At 47.0% G+C, this 16,149-nt stretch overlaps 1 protein-coding gene across 1 annotated transcript; it reads left to right on the top strand.

Annotated features, from left to right (window-relative positions):
- Positions 1-1,583: 1,583 nt before the first annotated feature.
- Positions 1,584-15,710, top strand: LOC131201866 (uncharacterized). Its single transcript, XM_058190185.1, has 4 exons — positions 1,584-1,717; positions 7,184-7,509; positions 12,661-13,005; positions 15,574-15,710. The coding sequence occupies exons 1-4, from the start codon at positions 1,590-1,592 to the stop codon at positions 15,642-15,644; spliced, it is 870 nt and encodes a 289-aa protein (XP_058046168.1). The 5' UTR covers positions 1,584-1,589; the 3' UTR covers positions 15,645-15,710.
- Positions 15,711-16,149: the final 439 nt, after the last annotated feature.

Raw genomic sequence — 16,149 nt, 5'->3', positions numbered from 1 at the left:
GTGTTACCCGGGAGCAACGTGGTGCTCCCTCAATCACCCGCGCAGCTGCAGAAGCTGGGACAAGTAACGGGATCTCACCCCGTTATGCAAAATTCCTTTCATTCCTAAAGACACTGCCTTTCTTTCCAAAGACTACAAAGGAGATAGGTGTTAAGAAGTGTGAAATATAAATAAAACAAAGAAGGGGAGGGGAGAGGAGAGGAGGAGGAGGAAGGGAGGAAAGGAAAATAAAGGAGAAAGGGAAGGAAAGGAGAAGGAGGAAGGAAAGGGAAAGAAGAAGGAGAAAATAAAGGAAAGGAGAAGAAAGGGAAGGAAATAAGAAGGAAGGGAAGGGAAAGAAGAATGGGAAAAGGAAGGGAAAGGAAAGGAGGAGGGTTGGAAGGGAAAGAAGAAGGGGAAAGGAAAGGAGGAGGAAGGGAAGGAAAGGAGAAGGAGGAAGGAAAGGCAAGGAAAGAAGGAGGAAGGAAAGGAAAAAGAAAAGGGAAGGAAGATAAAATAATGAAAAAGGGAGGGAGGGAAGGAAGAAAGGAAAACCTCCGAGCCCCTTTCTAATCCTCCAGAATCTTCATCCTTGAAGAGTACAATTATTTAGTGTCCATAACAAAATAAAAGACTACACTGTGAAAGGAAAAGGTGAGGCAGCTAAGAATAAGAGGAAGAAACATACGATGGGGAAAAAAAGATCAATAGAAAAAAATAAATAAATCGATGAGGTCTATTATCAACGGAGGCTACAGTGCCCCCATCAAAAGAGATTGGAAAGGGGTCATGGCGGTGCAGCTGCAAAGCCGACCAATGGCCCGCTTGTCTCTCCTGTCAGGCCTGGAAGCCATCTTTTGCATTGGGCCTTCAGGCCTGCCACATTTACTGCAGTGGGAAACTGGGTGGGGGGATTGTATGGAGCCAGAGTGATGTATAATCATAATAACATTCCTTTCTCAGAGAGTCAAGGACATGTTGCCCTGCACCTGGACAGCTGGAACTGGGAGGCATCTCCAGTTGAGATGGTGCTTGGATTGGACCATGTGATGGACATGTGGGTGCTGGGCAGGGACTTGGGACTTTCCTTTGGGTGGGGGAAACCTGGAAGCTTTCAGATTTGGGTTTTCCCAGATGTGCCAATATGAACATCTCTAATAAAGTGGAACTTTGAGGAACTTCAAAGGAGTCTTCTTTCATTGGAGGTGTTACTTGGAACCCTGACATTTCCATCTTAAAAGCTTCTGTTGACCCTGAGTCCTCTGTTGACTTCTTAACACCTGGGCCGCTTCTTACTTTCCTTGATCCTCCAGCAATGAGTTGTTCCATGACCGGACTACATGCATCTGGGGAACTGTGGTACGAGATGATCTTTCAATATTCTTTCCTGCCAACAATTGCTGGGAACTCCTTGGTCTTTCCATTTGTCTTTCATCTCCCTCCATTCTTCTTCCTTTGCAGTCGCCTCGGTGACCAGCAAGACGAGCTGTTATGACTCCGTCCAGACGAAAGCCACCACCTCTCAGAGTTACTTGGGATCTCTCCAGGAAGAGCTCTTTCCTGCTATTCCAAGCCCTCCGCCCATTCGCAGGACCAACCTTCCCTTCAACATGGCCTTTAACCCCAATCATCACATAGTTCCGTTGATGCTGAACGATAGCCTGGCCAGCGAATGCAGCCCTTCCAGCCAGGAGAGCAGCTCCAGCGACGCCATCACCTACAGCATCCAGAGTCAAAGGTAAGCAAGTTGTGTTGACCCGGGGTGTGGCACGAAGACAACACAGAGAACCAGTATGAGTCTCTTTACTGGCATCAACTTTGCCTCCAATGTCCCGTTTACTCTCTGGCCTGGAGAAAAACTCTCCCACCAACCTGCAGCAGCTTCTGGCTGCAGATACTCCAATCTAAACGTTGTAAGCAGACTGATTGCAATCAATCACTCCGGCAGGGCAAGATAAGCACACAGTAGCACGGCAGTAATTCAGACAGTCAGGAGGGAATGCCAGGAATGCAAGCCACAACTCTCAACACCAGATTAATTCAGGGTTTGTTCCCAACAAACGCCCCTCCCAACTGCCTCTCCTTTAAACTCCATCCCCAGGTGCACCTTGTGAAGGGAATCAGGGCCCTTTCCTTCCTTGTAAGCCACGCAACCCACGTTGCTCTCTAATTAGCAAAGCCACACGGAGTCCAGAATCAAACAGAGCTTCAGACTTTAAACTGCACAGAATTAACAACAGTTGCTTCCTGCAAAGGCCCACTTGCCTTTGCTCCTCTTTTAAGTCTTAATCATCTCCAAGCCTTACTCCTGAGTCATCCCTTTTGTTTTAACTGTTTTTGCCTTCTGGCAGCTCTGTGCATGTGCGCACTGGGAACAGGCTCCCCCTGTTCCTCTGCCTTTCTGAGGTCCGACTCTGGAGGCTCCGGAGTCTGCACATAACTCCCAGACGGCCCTGGCCCCATCTCTGCCTCTGACGCAGAGGCCTCATCCAGGCCTTCTCAAGACTCCAGGACTGGCCCATGTTCCTCCCCAGCCTCTTCACTGTCTGACTCTGCTGCCAATTCCGCAGGCTGCTGATGGACCACAACACATGGTATAGAGTCTGAGGGATACATAGTGCTGTCCAGACTTGGTTCTAGCACTGATGATGTTACCTAGTTGGGTAATGAAATGTCTTCCAGAAAGCCACCAAGAAACTCAGAGAGGGGCCCCTTATTTCAACCCTGAGCTACAAATATTTTCCTTTATTACAGTGTAGAGTCTATATAGTGATTTATTTGTTTTCTTAGCATACGGCATAGAGTGCAGGTAGTCCTCGATTTACAACAGCTCATTTAGTGACCATTCAAAGTTACGACGTCACTGAAAGAAGCGACGTAAGACTGTTTTTCACACAACCGTTATAGCATCCCCACGGTCAGATTTATTGCTTCATATTTATGACAATTGCAGTGGTCCCGAAGTCATGGGATCTCCTTTTGCGACCTCAAAGTCAAGGGGGAAGCCGGATTCACTTAACAACCTAATCCATTTAACAGCTGCAGCGATTCACTTAGCAAAGGTGGCCAGAAAAGTCGTAAAATGGGACAAAGCTCACTCAACAAATTTCTCACTTAGCCACATATATTTTGGGCTCAGTTGTGGTTCTAAGTTGAGGACTACCTGTCATTTGTTGAGAAGGACTATTGCAGAGGTGGGCTTTATATACTGGAGCAACCGGTTCGCCCAGCAAGTCACCACTACCGGTTCGCTCGAACCGGTCCGAACCGACTGAATACCACCTCTGGACTATTGTTATAGAATTCTTGCAAGTGGACTATTGTTATAGAATTCTTGCAAGTGGACTATTGTTATAGAATTCTTGCAAGTGGACTATTGTTATAGAATTCTTGCAAGTCAAGGTTCCAGAAAAACCTCTTCTGCATAAAAAAAACTCAGAAGCCATTGTCTTTCAGAGCTCTTTACTAGCATGAGGAAACTGGCACACGATGAGTGAAATTCCAAAACTGAACTTCCGGATTCTTTTCCCAGTTATACAAACCCCAAGAGTCCCACCCCCCCTAACCCCTTTGCTGGTCACATGGTCCCACGTTCTCCCAGTTCATTCGAATATCTTCTCGCCACTCCTCCTGCAGATGTGAACACCATCCGACCTTGACCGCTTGAAGAATGTTACCATACCCCTCAACCCGCCTTCTTCCCCTCAGGGGAAAAAATGTGGCAGCCTCTGGAACCCTAAAGTCTAGTATGGTTTCCAGGCCTGACATGTTGTTCCGTTTTCCCTACTTTCCCTCTAATATCTCAGGAAGTCAGGGGAGGAGCCAAGCTGAAACATTTCTTTCCCAGGACTGAAGCCATGTTTCCATTTTGTAGCAGTTTCTGAATGCAAGTAGTCCTCGACTTACGACCACAATTGAGCCACGAATTTCATTGGCTAAGCAAGACCGTGCTTAAGCAAACTTTGGCCCATTTTATGTCCTTTCTGGCTGCCGTTGTTAAGTGAATCGCTGCAGCTGTTAAGTTAGTAACAACAGTTGTTAAGCAAACCAGGCTTCCCCTTTGGCTTACCAGGAGGTTGCAAAAGGGGATCACATGACCCTCGGGATACTGCAACCGTCATAAATACATGCCAGTTGCCCAGCCTCTGAATTTCGATCACGTGATCATGAGGATGGTCATAGAAGTGCAACAAAGCAAAGTCAATGGGGAATCCAGGTTCATTTAACAACCATGTTACTGGCTTAACATCCGTAACAATTCACCTTAACAACTTAAGGGCCGTGAATAGCTCAGGCTGTTAGAAGCCTGTTATTAGAACACAGCAGCCTGCAATTATTGCAGGTTCAAGCCCGGCCCGAGGTTGACTCAGCCTTCCATCCTTTATAAGGTAGGTAAAATGAGGACCCAGATTGTTGGGGGGGCAATAAGTTGGCTTTGTAAATATACAAATAGAATGAGACTATTGCCTTATACATTGTAAGCCGCCCTGAGTCTTCGGAGAAGGGCGGGGTATAAATGTAAATAATAAAAAAAAAAAACCTGTGGCAAGAAAAGTTGTAAAATGGGTTCAAAACTCGCTAAACAGATTTCTCACGCGGCAACATCAATTTTGGGCTCGCAAGTCACTCTTTTTCAATCTGTTGTAGCTTTGAACTTTCACTAAACGAATGGTTGTAAGTTGAGAACTTACCTGCGTAAGAGAATCCTTTTGGAATAACCTCAATAATGTTATATGATGATATAAAGCGGCGGGTGTGTCTGTGTGTCAAACTCGATTTCATTGAGGGCCAAGAGTCTGTTTTAGGCCCAGTACTCTTCAACATCTTCATCAATGACTCGGACGAGGGGATAGATGGGGAACTCATCAAATTTGCAGATGACACCAAGCTGGCAGGAATAGCCAACACTCCAGAAGATAGGCTCAAGTTACAGAAAGATCTTGACAGACTTGAACATTGGGCGCTATCTAACAAAATGAAATTCAAGAGTGAAAAAAGTAAAGTTCTACATTTAGGCAAAAAAAAAAATGCACAGGTACCGTATATGTGGTACCTTGCTCAGTAGTAGTACCTATGAGAGGGATCTTGGAGTCCTAGTGGACAACCATTTAGCTATGAGCCAGCAGTGTGCAGCAGCTGCCAAAAAAGCCAACACAATTCTGGGCTGCATAAACAGAGGGATAGAATCAAGATCACGTGAAGCGTTAGTATCACATTACAATGCCTTGGTAAGGCCACACTTGGAATACTGCATCCAGTTTTGGTCACCACAATATGAATAAGATGTTGAGACTCTAGAAAGAGTGCAGAGAAGAGCAACAAAGATGATGAGGGCACTGGAGGCTAAAACCTATGAAGAACAGTTGCAGGAACTCGGTATGTCTAGTTTAATGAAAAGAAGGACTAGGGGAGACATGATAGCAGTGTTTCAATATCTCGGGCTGCCACAAAGAAGAGGGAGTCGGGCTGTTCTCCAATGCACCTGAGGGTAGAACAAGAAGCAATGGGTGGAAACTGATCAAGGAAAGAAGCAACTTAGAATTAAGGAGAAATTTCCTGACAGTTAGAACAATCAATAAGTGGAATGACTTGCCTGCAGAAGTTGTGAATGCTCCAACACTGGAAATTTTTAAGAAAATGTTGGATAACCATCTGTCTGAGATGGTGTAGGGTTTCCTGCCTGGCAGGGGGTTGGACTAGAAGGCCTCCAAGGTCCCTTCCAACTCTGCTGTTGTTATTGTTATTATTGTTATATCAGGGTTGTGTTTGACCTTGAGGGGGACCAGGATGGGGGTAGCCAGCTCAAAGTCAGTCATGTCAGGGGAACCTGTGTGGCCGTGTGCTATTTTTCATTATATCCTTCCTTCCTTTCCTCCCTCCCTCCTTCCTTCCTTCCTTCCTTCCTTCCTTCCTTCCTTCCTTCCTTCCTTCCTTCCTTCCCTCCCTCCTTTATTCTTTCTCCTTTCTTCTTCCTTCCCGTCTTTCCTTCTTTTTCTTTTTCTTTTCTTTTTCCCTTTCCCTTTCCCTGTTTTCTTCTTGCATGGTCAAATGCAAAAGGGGAAAACATTTCTCCTGTTTTGTTTTGAGTTTGTTTTGCTAGCTCTCTGCCAGCGAAAATGGAGCCCGAGAAAGCTGTCTATGCCCCCACCCCACCCCGGCACCGTTTTCGCTGGCAGATGCATCATCGGCCGGTCCTTTGATATTTCCAGGGCGGTCCCGCGGGCCAGATCTAAGCACCCTGTGGGCTGGATCCAGTGGAGGGATTCAAGTAATGTAACAACCATTTCTCTGCCCTAAGGATTTCTTCGAACAACCAGTTTGCCAAACTGCTCAGACAGTTAACCACCGGTTCTCCCGAAGCGGTGCGAACTGGCTGAATCCCACCACTGGTTGGATCCGTCCCCCCCCCCCGGGCCTTGAGTTTGACCTAGCCTGGCTAAGTGGCTCAGTGGCTAAAATGCTGAGATTGTCGATCAGAAAGGTTGGCAGTTCGAATCCAGGGGTGAAATCTAAAAATTTTCCCTACCGGTTCTGTGGGCGTGGCTTAATTGGTGGGTGTGGCTTGGTGGTCAGGTGACTGAATGGGCATGGTCAATAACAATAAATAATAAAAATAATAAAAGTATACAAAACTTGGGAGGCACCGGTCTACCTTCTTTAAAAATAGAGGCCCCGGTCTACCAATTGCCTTTTACTGAGAGGCACCGGTCTACCAAGTGCCTTTTTTTGGCAGGCACCGGTCTACCTTCTTGAAAAATAGAGGCCCCGGTCTACTAGCTGCCTACAGCGCTGATCAGCTGTAGTGTGGCCCTTTGAAGCGCTGCGGCAGTCATTTAAGACCGTTTGCAGCTATATCACCACCACCAAGCGTTTCAGGGACAGAAGAGAAACAGCAAGGCTGGGCAGTGGGTGGGGGCATGGATTTTTGCTACCAGTTCTCCGAACTACCTGCCCCCATTGCTACCGGATCACGCGATCCGGTCCGAACTGGGAGCATTTCACCCCTGTTCGAATCAACTAGTATAGGTCTGCTGCGTGAGCAGGGTGTCGGACTAGATGACCTCCGAGGTACCTTCCAACTCTGTTATTGTTCACTTTAACTTTAATTTTAAAACCCCTGATATAAGGACTCAGTCCTGCTGTTCAGTCCTGCTTCTAAACAACAACCGGTGAATGTCTTTTCTTTCTTCTACCTGAGCGCCAGTTCTGCTGTGGACTGCAATTACCCTGAACAGTTGGAGCCTACAATCAATCTTGAAGCCCCCTGGTTCCACCCAAGTAGCCATCCTGGTTTGCATCCGCCCGGCCAGTATTCCCAGCACGAGATGTCTCACTTCCCAATCCACCTTTCTGGCAACGCCTTGCCCAGTGTCCGACTCACAACAGCTACATCCAGTAAGTCCACAACATTTTTCTCGCTGCCTGGAAGTAACAGACTCGTGACCTACGGAGCAGCCGAGTGTTCTCAAGGTTTCCTACAGAACCACGTAGGAACTCATCTCCTGCTACAGCCCTCCGCTGGGAGCTCAGGTGAGTACCTCCTAACAGAAGGTCTGTCCGGTATCGCGAGTTCTTTCTCAAGGGTGGGGGAAAGGCAAGCAAAGCCCCTTCGTTGGTGTTACAGGTGCTCCTCAAGCTAACGGCCACGAGTGAGCCCAAAATTTATGTCGCTGAGTGAAACATTGTGTTGTGACCTAGTGTTCTGTTTCCGTTCCCCCAATACTCCCAGCAAAGAGTCCGTCAGAGGCCTTCCTTTTTTCCTTTTATTTACATAGATACATGTCCTGGCCACGTCTACCCACGGGCCTGCCAAGTTTCTGGAGATAACGAGGAAATTATAGATAAGGCCAGAATTACTCACGAATATATTCTTCCCTCCATTGGAACAGTTAGCTCGCACCAATTCATTAGCTCGCGCCAACTCATTACTTTGTCCAAGACAAAAAACCAGGAAGTCCCGCCTCCTATTTATAGTCTCTGCAGATGTCACTGCATGACAATTATGACTTGGCTTTGTCCCAACTCTTCCGCTGCTGCGCTGAGGCGATCACGTCTCGTAATCTTGCATCACTCCAAAACTGTTCTTGGGGCGTTGCCAAATCAGCAGGAGCCTCCATGGAATCAGGCTGTGCCGGCCCCTCCTCCTCCTTTGAGTGGGTGCCAGGGAGGGAAAGGGCTCAAGAGAAGCAGGGCTGGCCAGGTCTTCTCCCTCACTTTCTGAATCATCCGAGTCCAGGAGTCCGGGTCCAGGAACCTGGGTCACAACACCTAGACTCACTTTAGGCATAAAAGACACATAAACCTATTTTATTAGAACAGCTGAGAATTACTTCATTCCCAGCTTAGTCCAAATTAATTCCAAAACAAAGTCCTTCAGAAAAAGTCCTTCGGCCTTATCACAAACTTTTATCTGCTTTGGCACCCTGCCAAAGGCTTTTCTTGGCAAAGCTCCACGAAGTTCAGAAACAAGAGACGCTGACTAGAAACCAATGTAGCAATGTTGCTTTCCTACAAAGAGCCCAAGAGCCGTTGCTGCTCTTTTAAGCCTTATGGGAGGGGCCAATCATCTCCTGGCCTTACTCCCAAGTCGTCCTTTTTGCTTTAGCTGCTCTTGCCTTCTGGCAGCTCTTCGCATGCGTGCACTAGGAACAGGCTTCTCCTGTTCCTCTGCCTCTCTGCTGTCCACTTCTGGAGGCTCTGGAGTCTGCGCATCGCTCCCAGATGGCCCTGACCCTATCTGCCTCTGACGCAGAGCCCTTGTCTGGGCCTTCCCCTGACTCCAGGACTGGCCCATAGTCCTCCCCAGCCCAACTCTACTGTTAGCTCCGCAGGCTGCTGGCAGACCACAACACATTGGTTAAGTGAGTTTTGCCCCATCTTACAACATTTGTTGCCACTGTTGTTAAGTGAATTACAGTAGTCCTTGACTTACGACCATAATTGAGGCCCAAATTTCCTTTTTTATTGAAAACGTTTTAACAAACAAAAACATTTTCCCACTTTTCCCCCCTCCCCCCACCCCGCAAACTCCCCCCCCCTCCCTTCACCACCACCACCACCACCCCCGGCTTCCCGGATCAATCACAAGGTATTGTTATACATAAACCAAACATAAAATAAAATTTTCCCTTCTAATCCAATTAACCTCATCCAAGTCTTTTCATTTCCTAATCCCCCATTACATAAAATAATACATCCTAATTATTCAAAGGCAATCTGATATCTCTTAATCTGATATCTGTTTTGTAAATAATCAATCCATTTTTTCCATTCAATTAAATATCTTTCCTGCATTTTGTCTTTCAAAAAGGCTGAGATTTTAGCCATCTCAGCCGAGTTAGTAACTTTCAATATCCATTCTTCTATATTGTAGGTAGCTCTTTTTTCTTCAAATATTGTCCAATCAACAGCCTTGCTGCTGTTATTAAATTCAGAATCAATTTAGTCTCAATCCCTGTACAATCCGTTATAATTCCCAAAAGGAAAAATTGCGGCAGGAACTTTATCTTCTTCTTCAGGACATTTTGAATAACCCACCAAATTCTTATCCAAAAGGCCTTAATTTTCTTGCAAGTCCACCAAATATGAAAATATGTAGCGTCGTCACAGTCACACCTCCAACATTTCGCTTGGATATCAGGATACATACATGATAATTTTTTGGGATCTAAGTGCCATCTATAAAACATCTTATAAAAATTTTCCCTTAGATTCTGTGATTGTGTAAACTTAACATTTCTAACCCAGATTTTGAGGCCCAAATTTCCATTGTTAAATGAGACCGTTTGTTAAATGAATGTTGTCCTATTTTACAAGCTGTCGTGCTATTAAGTGAATCACTGCAGCTCTTAAGTTAGTAACCCAGTTGTTAAGTGAATCTGGATTCCCCATGGAAGTAGCTTGTCAGAAGGTTGCAAAAGTGGATCACATGACCCTGAGACGCTGCAACCGTCGTAAGTATGAACCAGTTGCTAAGCGTCTGAATTTTGATCATGGGAACGCTGCAACGGTTGTAAGGTTGAAAAACGGGCGTCACTCTTTTCAGTGCCGTTCTAACTTGTAACGGTCACTAAATGAACTGCTGTAAGTTGAGGACTACCTGTATATTGTCTTCCACAAAGAGATTGTGGGGAATCCCATAATTAGCCTTCAGCAACATGCAGTTCAGTCCTGACTGACCATAACAAGAAGTTTGTCTATGGAGATTCTCAATCATCCAGGTCACGGTTATGTTGTGTCTTGCCCGCTCTCACAGCAGCCGGGGCCTTCTTATCTGCTCCCGAACACGGAGGAATGTATGCCTCCCGGCCCCAGTCCTGGCTCCATGCCCAGATAAGCTGAAGAGGAGGGGGCACCTCCCGGTCCCAGCCCTGGCTCCATGCCCAAGCAGGCTGCAGAGGAGGGAGCACCCCCCGGCCCCAGCCCTGGCTCCATGCCCAGGCAAACGGAGCAGCTAGACCCCTCCCCCTCCTCCACAGCATGTGAGCCTGAGGAAAGTTTATTTCCAACAGCTGCTGATTGGAGTGACCCTCGCATCAGAAGACTGGATAGGCGGAGGCAACAGAAGGAAGGGAAGGGCAGGCCTTAATGAGTGGTGAGTCATGGAGCCACACCCCGTGGCCTATATAAAGGATCTGCTTTCTGGCAGTCTCTGAGTCAGGCAAAGTCGAACTTATCTTGCTGAAGTCACTTTCTGGTCTCCTGCCTGTTCTGAGGACTTTGCTAGGACTTTGGGCAGAGCTGCAGAGGCAAGCCTGATTCGGATTTCCCTGACCCGGCCGTCAGCGGAGGAGTGGGACACGACAGGTTATCCCAAAGATGTTTTTCCAAAAGGAAACTCGACTCCCTTGTGTGGTTTTTTTTTTCCCCTTGAAAATGTTTCGCTTCTCACCCAAGAAGCTTCTTAAATTCTTCAGAACCTTTAGTACAACAAGAGGTTTAGACTTGGTTAATAAACTTGGGGGATTCAGGAAGAGAGCAGCTAATCACTTCAGCATATTTGTCAGGTTAACTACAGGAAACCTAATGTCAAGGAAGGTTTATTTCAGGGGTGGGCTTCAAAAATTTTAACTAGGGGTTCTCTGCCCGGTTTCTGGGTGGGCGTGGCCTAGTCAGCCTCCTGCACCACAGCACGGGGGGAGGTTGTTTTTGCCTTTCCCGGGCTCCGGAGGCTTTCCTTGAGCCTCCAGGAGGGCAAAAATGGCCTCCCCAGGCTCCAGAGGCTGGAAACGGGCCTGTTTCGGGCCTTCCCAAACTTCTGGTAGGCTGGTTTTTCATCCTCCCTGAGCCTCCGCACGTACCCTGCACTTACCTGTATCCAAAATGGGCCACATGGGGACTCCTGGGAGGGGAGGGGAGGGGTGGGTGGGACCAGCCAGGAGTGGGATTCGGGGGTTCTCCAAACTGCATAGAATCTTAGCTAGAGGTTCTCCCGAACCCCTGCAAACCATTTGATCTAATGGTTTTAAGGCATTCAGGCTAGTAAATGGCGGACGGTGAATTCTAATCCCACTTTAGCCATGAAAGCTACCTGGGTGACTTTGGGCGATTCACTGTCCCTCAGCCCAGCCCGCCTCACAGGATACAATCAGTCCTCGACGTGCAACCATAATTGAGCCCCAAATTTCAGTCGTTAGGCAAGACATCAGTGTATAAATATGCGAGGCGATCCAATACAGGATGTCCTCGATTTAAGGACAGTTCATTTAGTGACCGAACACTGAAAAATTGACCATTTTGCACACTTACGACCATGGCAGCATCCCCGTGATCACCTGATCAAAATTCAGACACTGGGCAAGCGACTCGTATTTATGACCATTGCTGTGACTTGTGTGCGTGTGTCTTACGCGATCTCCTTTTTCAACATTCTGACAAAGCCAGATTCACTTAACAACCGCGTTACCAACTGAACCGCTGTTGTGTCCTCCTCGCCTCCGTCCGAACGATGGCTTAATTAGCCAGCTCTTATCAGCTCTGGCAGCAAAAGAGCCAGCGTCTGCCAAGAGCCCTCGATAGCTGCCAAGACGCTGGTGAGTCACAACCTTCAGCTCTAGTCAATCCGTGGATTTGCCTGATACAAAGAGGCCCACCAGCTCTTGCTGCCTTTTATATCCTGTGAGGTGTGGCTCCATGACTCAGTACTTCCTAGGCCTGCCCCTCCCCTGTTTCTATCGTTCCTTTCTCTCCTGCCTACGAAACCTGGGATTGAGCCAAGCCTGACTGCTGTCAGCTGGGTCTGCAGGCGTGGCCTGGGAGGAGAAAGACTCAGGAGAAGGAGGCCTCGTTATCTGTTTCACTTGGCCTGCTTCTGGCTCCTGGAGCTGATCCAGGAAAGCCGGTGCTTCCGAGGTAAGTCCTGACGGCCCTTCCCCCTCACTGTCCGAGTCACTTTCTGGCAGCAGGCCCGGCTCCAAGTCACTTTCTGGCATGGGGCCAGGTTCGGGGCGGGAGCCACAACAACTGCTTGTGGTGCTTCACTTAAGCAAGAAAAGTCGTAAAATAGGGGCAAAACTCCCTAAACTGTCTCACATGGCGACAAAAATATCGGGCTCTTCCGGTCGTAAGTCGAGGGCTACCTGTACCATTAGTTAGAATTGTTTCTGGGCTAGTTGATGTTGTTGGGGCCTTCCCCCAGGTGCAAATTAACGTATGGCTGTTCTCTCTTCCTCCTTTCTTTAGGTTACGTCCCTGCTTTTCAAGCTTTCCCATGGAATGAAATTTCCACACAAGGACCATCCTTCACCCACTCCTTCTCCTCCCCGATACCATTTTCTGGCTTGGCAACGATTGCGGGGCGCTCTGCCCAGCAGGCACCCTTTGTCCCAAACCAGACCTTACCTGCCACCTCCTGCCTCCTCCAGCTGCCAAAGGCCCCTGGGCCTGGTGCCACCTTGTTGTTTACCACCAAGCCGCTGGTGCCAATGAATCTGGAGCCCCCGTCTCAGCCACTGCTCAAGATGCTGGCAGAAGAGGACTCCAATCCTGGCAATGGTCCTCAGGAGATGGAGAGTGTATCGCTGCCAGGTTGGTGCAGAGGATGCTCTTCCCTTGGCGGGTCTGATCAAAATAAGACTTTGGATGCATTCTTCCAGGAAAGGAGCCTTAAGAAAGAGCAGAGCATTGGGGGGAACCAAAGAACAGAACGTAGGACATAAAATAATGGAGGTCTTCTAGGCCGACTTCCTGCTCATGCAGACCCTATGCCATTTCAAACAAACAGTTGTCCAGTCTCTTTTTGAAAGCCTCCAGTGATGGAGCGCTCACAATTTCTGGTGGCAAGTTGTTCCACTGATTAATTGTTCTCACTGTCAGGAAATTTCTCCCTAAGTTCTAGGTTGCTTCTCTCTTTGATTAGTTTCCATCCATCGCTTCTTGCCCTGCCTTCTTGTGCTTTGGAAAATAGCTTCTTTGGGGCAACCCCTGAGATATTGGAAGACTGCTATCACGTCACCCCTTGTCCTTCTTTTCGTCAAACTAGACATACCCAATTCCAGAAACCTTTCTTTATATGTTTATAACATAAGCAAAGACTTCCTTTGGTGGCCGTGCCGACTCCATCCTCTTACTACTTTGGTCCCTTAGTTGGTCTTTCAGGACTCCAGCCCACAATGACCCAAAACCACCGTTTCGATTGCCTGCCCATTCCTTGGGGCTGGTTCAGGGGTGGGCTTCAAAAATTTTAGCAAGGGGTTCTCTGCCTGGTTGCTGGGTAGGTGTGGCCTAGTCAGCCTCCTGCACAACAGCGGGGCGGGGGGGCATTTTTGCCATCCTTGGGCTCCGGAGGCTTTCTTCGAGCCTCCGAAAGGGCGAAAACAGCCTCCCCAGGCTCTGGAGGCCCTCTGGAGGCTGGAAACAGGCCCGTTTCTGGCCTTCCTTAAGTTCCTGTAGGCCCATTTTTCACCCTCCCCGAGCCCCCCTGCACTTACCTGCATCTAAAACAGGCCATGTTGGGACTCCGGGGAGGGGAGAGGAGGGGTGGGCAGAACCAGCCAGGAGTGGTATTTGGGGGTTCTCCAAACTGCACAGAATCTTAGCTAGAGGTTCTCCCGAACCCCCAGCAACCCACTCTCCTGGGCTGGTTCTTTTCTTGCAAAGTTGGGGAACGATGCCCCTTTTACGACTTGTGGACTTCAATCGCAACAATACAAGAGCAAACGATAGATTTAAACTCAATGTTAACCGTTTCAATCTTGACTGCAGAAAATATGACTTCTGTAACAGGGTTATTAACACTTGGAACTCACTACCTGACTCTGTGGCCTCTTCTCAAAATCCCAACAGCTTTAACCAAAAACTATCTATTTTTTTTTGTTTGTTTACATTTATATCCTGCCCTTCTCCGAAGACTCAGGGCGGCTTACTTTGTGTAAGGCAATAGTTTCATCCTATTTGTATATTTATATACAAAGTCAACTTATTGCCCCCCCAACAATCTGGGTCCTCATTTTATCTACCTTATAAAGGATGGAAGGCTGAGTCAACCTTGGGCCTGGTGGGACTAGAACCTGCAGTAATTGCAGGCAGCTGTATTTTAATAACAGGCTTCTTACAGCCTGAGCCACACCGCGGCCCATTGACCTCACCCCATTCCTAAGAGGACTATAAGGGGCGTGCATAAGAGCACAAACGTGCCTACCGTTCCTGTCCTATTGTTTCCTATTATATCCAATTAATATAGTTATTACATACTTACGCTCATATATATGCTTATATATTATATAGTTGTAACATGTCAATGCTTATATATACTGTTGCGACTAAATAAATAAATAAATAAACACTCAGAATTCCCGAGCCAGCCATGCATGCATGGATGGCTGGCTCAGGAATTCTGGGAGTTGAAGTCCACAAGCCATAAAAGGGTCATCGTTCCCTACCCCTGCTTTACTGCGATAGAAGACGGAGGGAGAGCAAGGGAGCATGGGACGTGTGTTCTGCAATGATGAGCCCAAGGAGGACACCAAATAGAATAGAATAGAATAGAATAGAATAGAATAGAATAGAATAGAATAGAATAGAATAGAATAGAATAGAATAGAATTTTTATTGGCCAAGTGTGATTGGACACACAAGGAATTTGTCTTGGTGCATATGCTCTCGGTGTACATAAAAGAAAAGATACGTTCATCAAGGTACAACATTTACAACACAATTGACGGTCAGTATATCAATATAAATCATAAGGATTGCCAGCAACAAGTTACAGTCATACAGTCATAAGTGGAAAGAGATTGGTGATGGGAACTATGAAACGATTAATAGTAGTGCAGATTCAGTAAATAGTTTGACAGTGTTGAGGGAATTATTTGTTTAGCAGAGTGATGGCCTTCGGGGGAAAAACTGTTCTTGTGTCTAGTTGTTCTGGTGTGCAGTGCTCTATAGCGTCGTTTTGAGGGTAGGAGTTAAAACAGTTTATGTCCAGGATGCGAGGGGTGGAGGGCTTTGTGGAGGGCTTTGTGGACAACCCTAGATCAGATGAGCTCCTTAATGACCAACCCCAGTTTTATTGCACGTTGCTTTTGGCTCTTTTCCCCTCAGCCCAGATAATATCTTCACGAGGCTGACCTGACTCACTGATCCTTATCTTTTCAGATTTCTCCGAAGGCAGCAACACCGGAGTCAACTTTTCTCCTCGTCGGGAGGGAGACGAAAAAACAGCCTGATTATTATTAAGCTGTTCTTGGCAAGATCAAGAGAAACATGATATACTTTGAATGTAAGCCTCTTGGAAATCCCAACCGAAGGAAAATACCAGTACAATGACTACTGGGCTTGTTCTGATTGTTGCTGCTACTATTATTTATTCTTCTTGTTGCACTTATTATCTGCTGAGATAAAGAAGCGGTAATAAAGCAAATCTAATTCTTTCCTTTACATGCAAGGATTATTTACACGCTGTTCTTCCAAATGGCTTTTAGACCCGGATGAGCAATAACGTTCCCAAAGGGCGTACTCAGTTCAGTTTAGTTTATTAAAGTCATAGACCAGAGATCAGAACAAATAAAAATACTCAGAATAGAATAGAGCAGAATAGGAATAGGAATAGGAATAGGAATAGGAATAGGAATAGGAATAGGAATAGGAATAGAATAGAATAGAATAGAATAGAATAGAATAGAACAGAACAGAACAGAACAGAACAGAACAGAACAGAACAGAACAGAACAG

This window comes from Ahaetulla prasina, chromosome 7 (assembly GCF_028640845.1).
Source record: "Ahaetulla prasina isolate Xishuangbanna chromosome 7, ASM2864084v1, whole genome shotgun sequence".
Classification (NCBI taxonomy): domain Eukaryota; kingdom Metazoa; phylum Chordata; class Lepidosauria; order Squamata; family Colubridae; genus Ahaetulla; species Ahaetulla prasina.
This window is presented reverse-complemented; position numbering and strand designations above follow the sequence as displayed.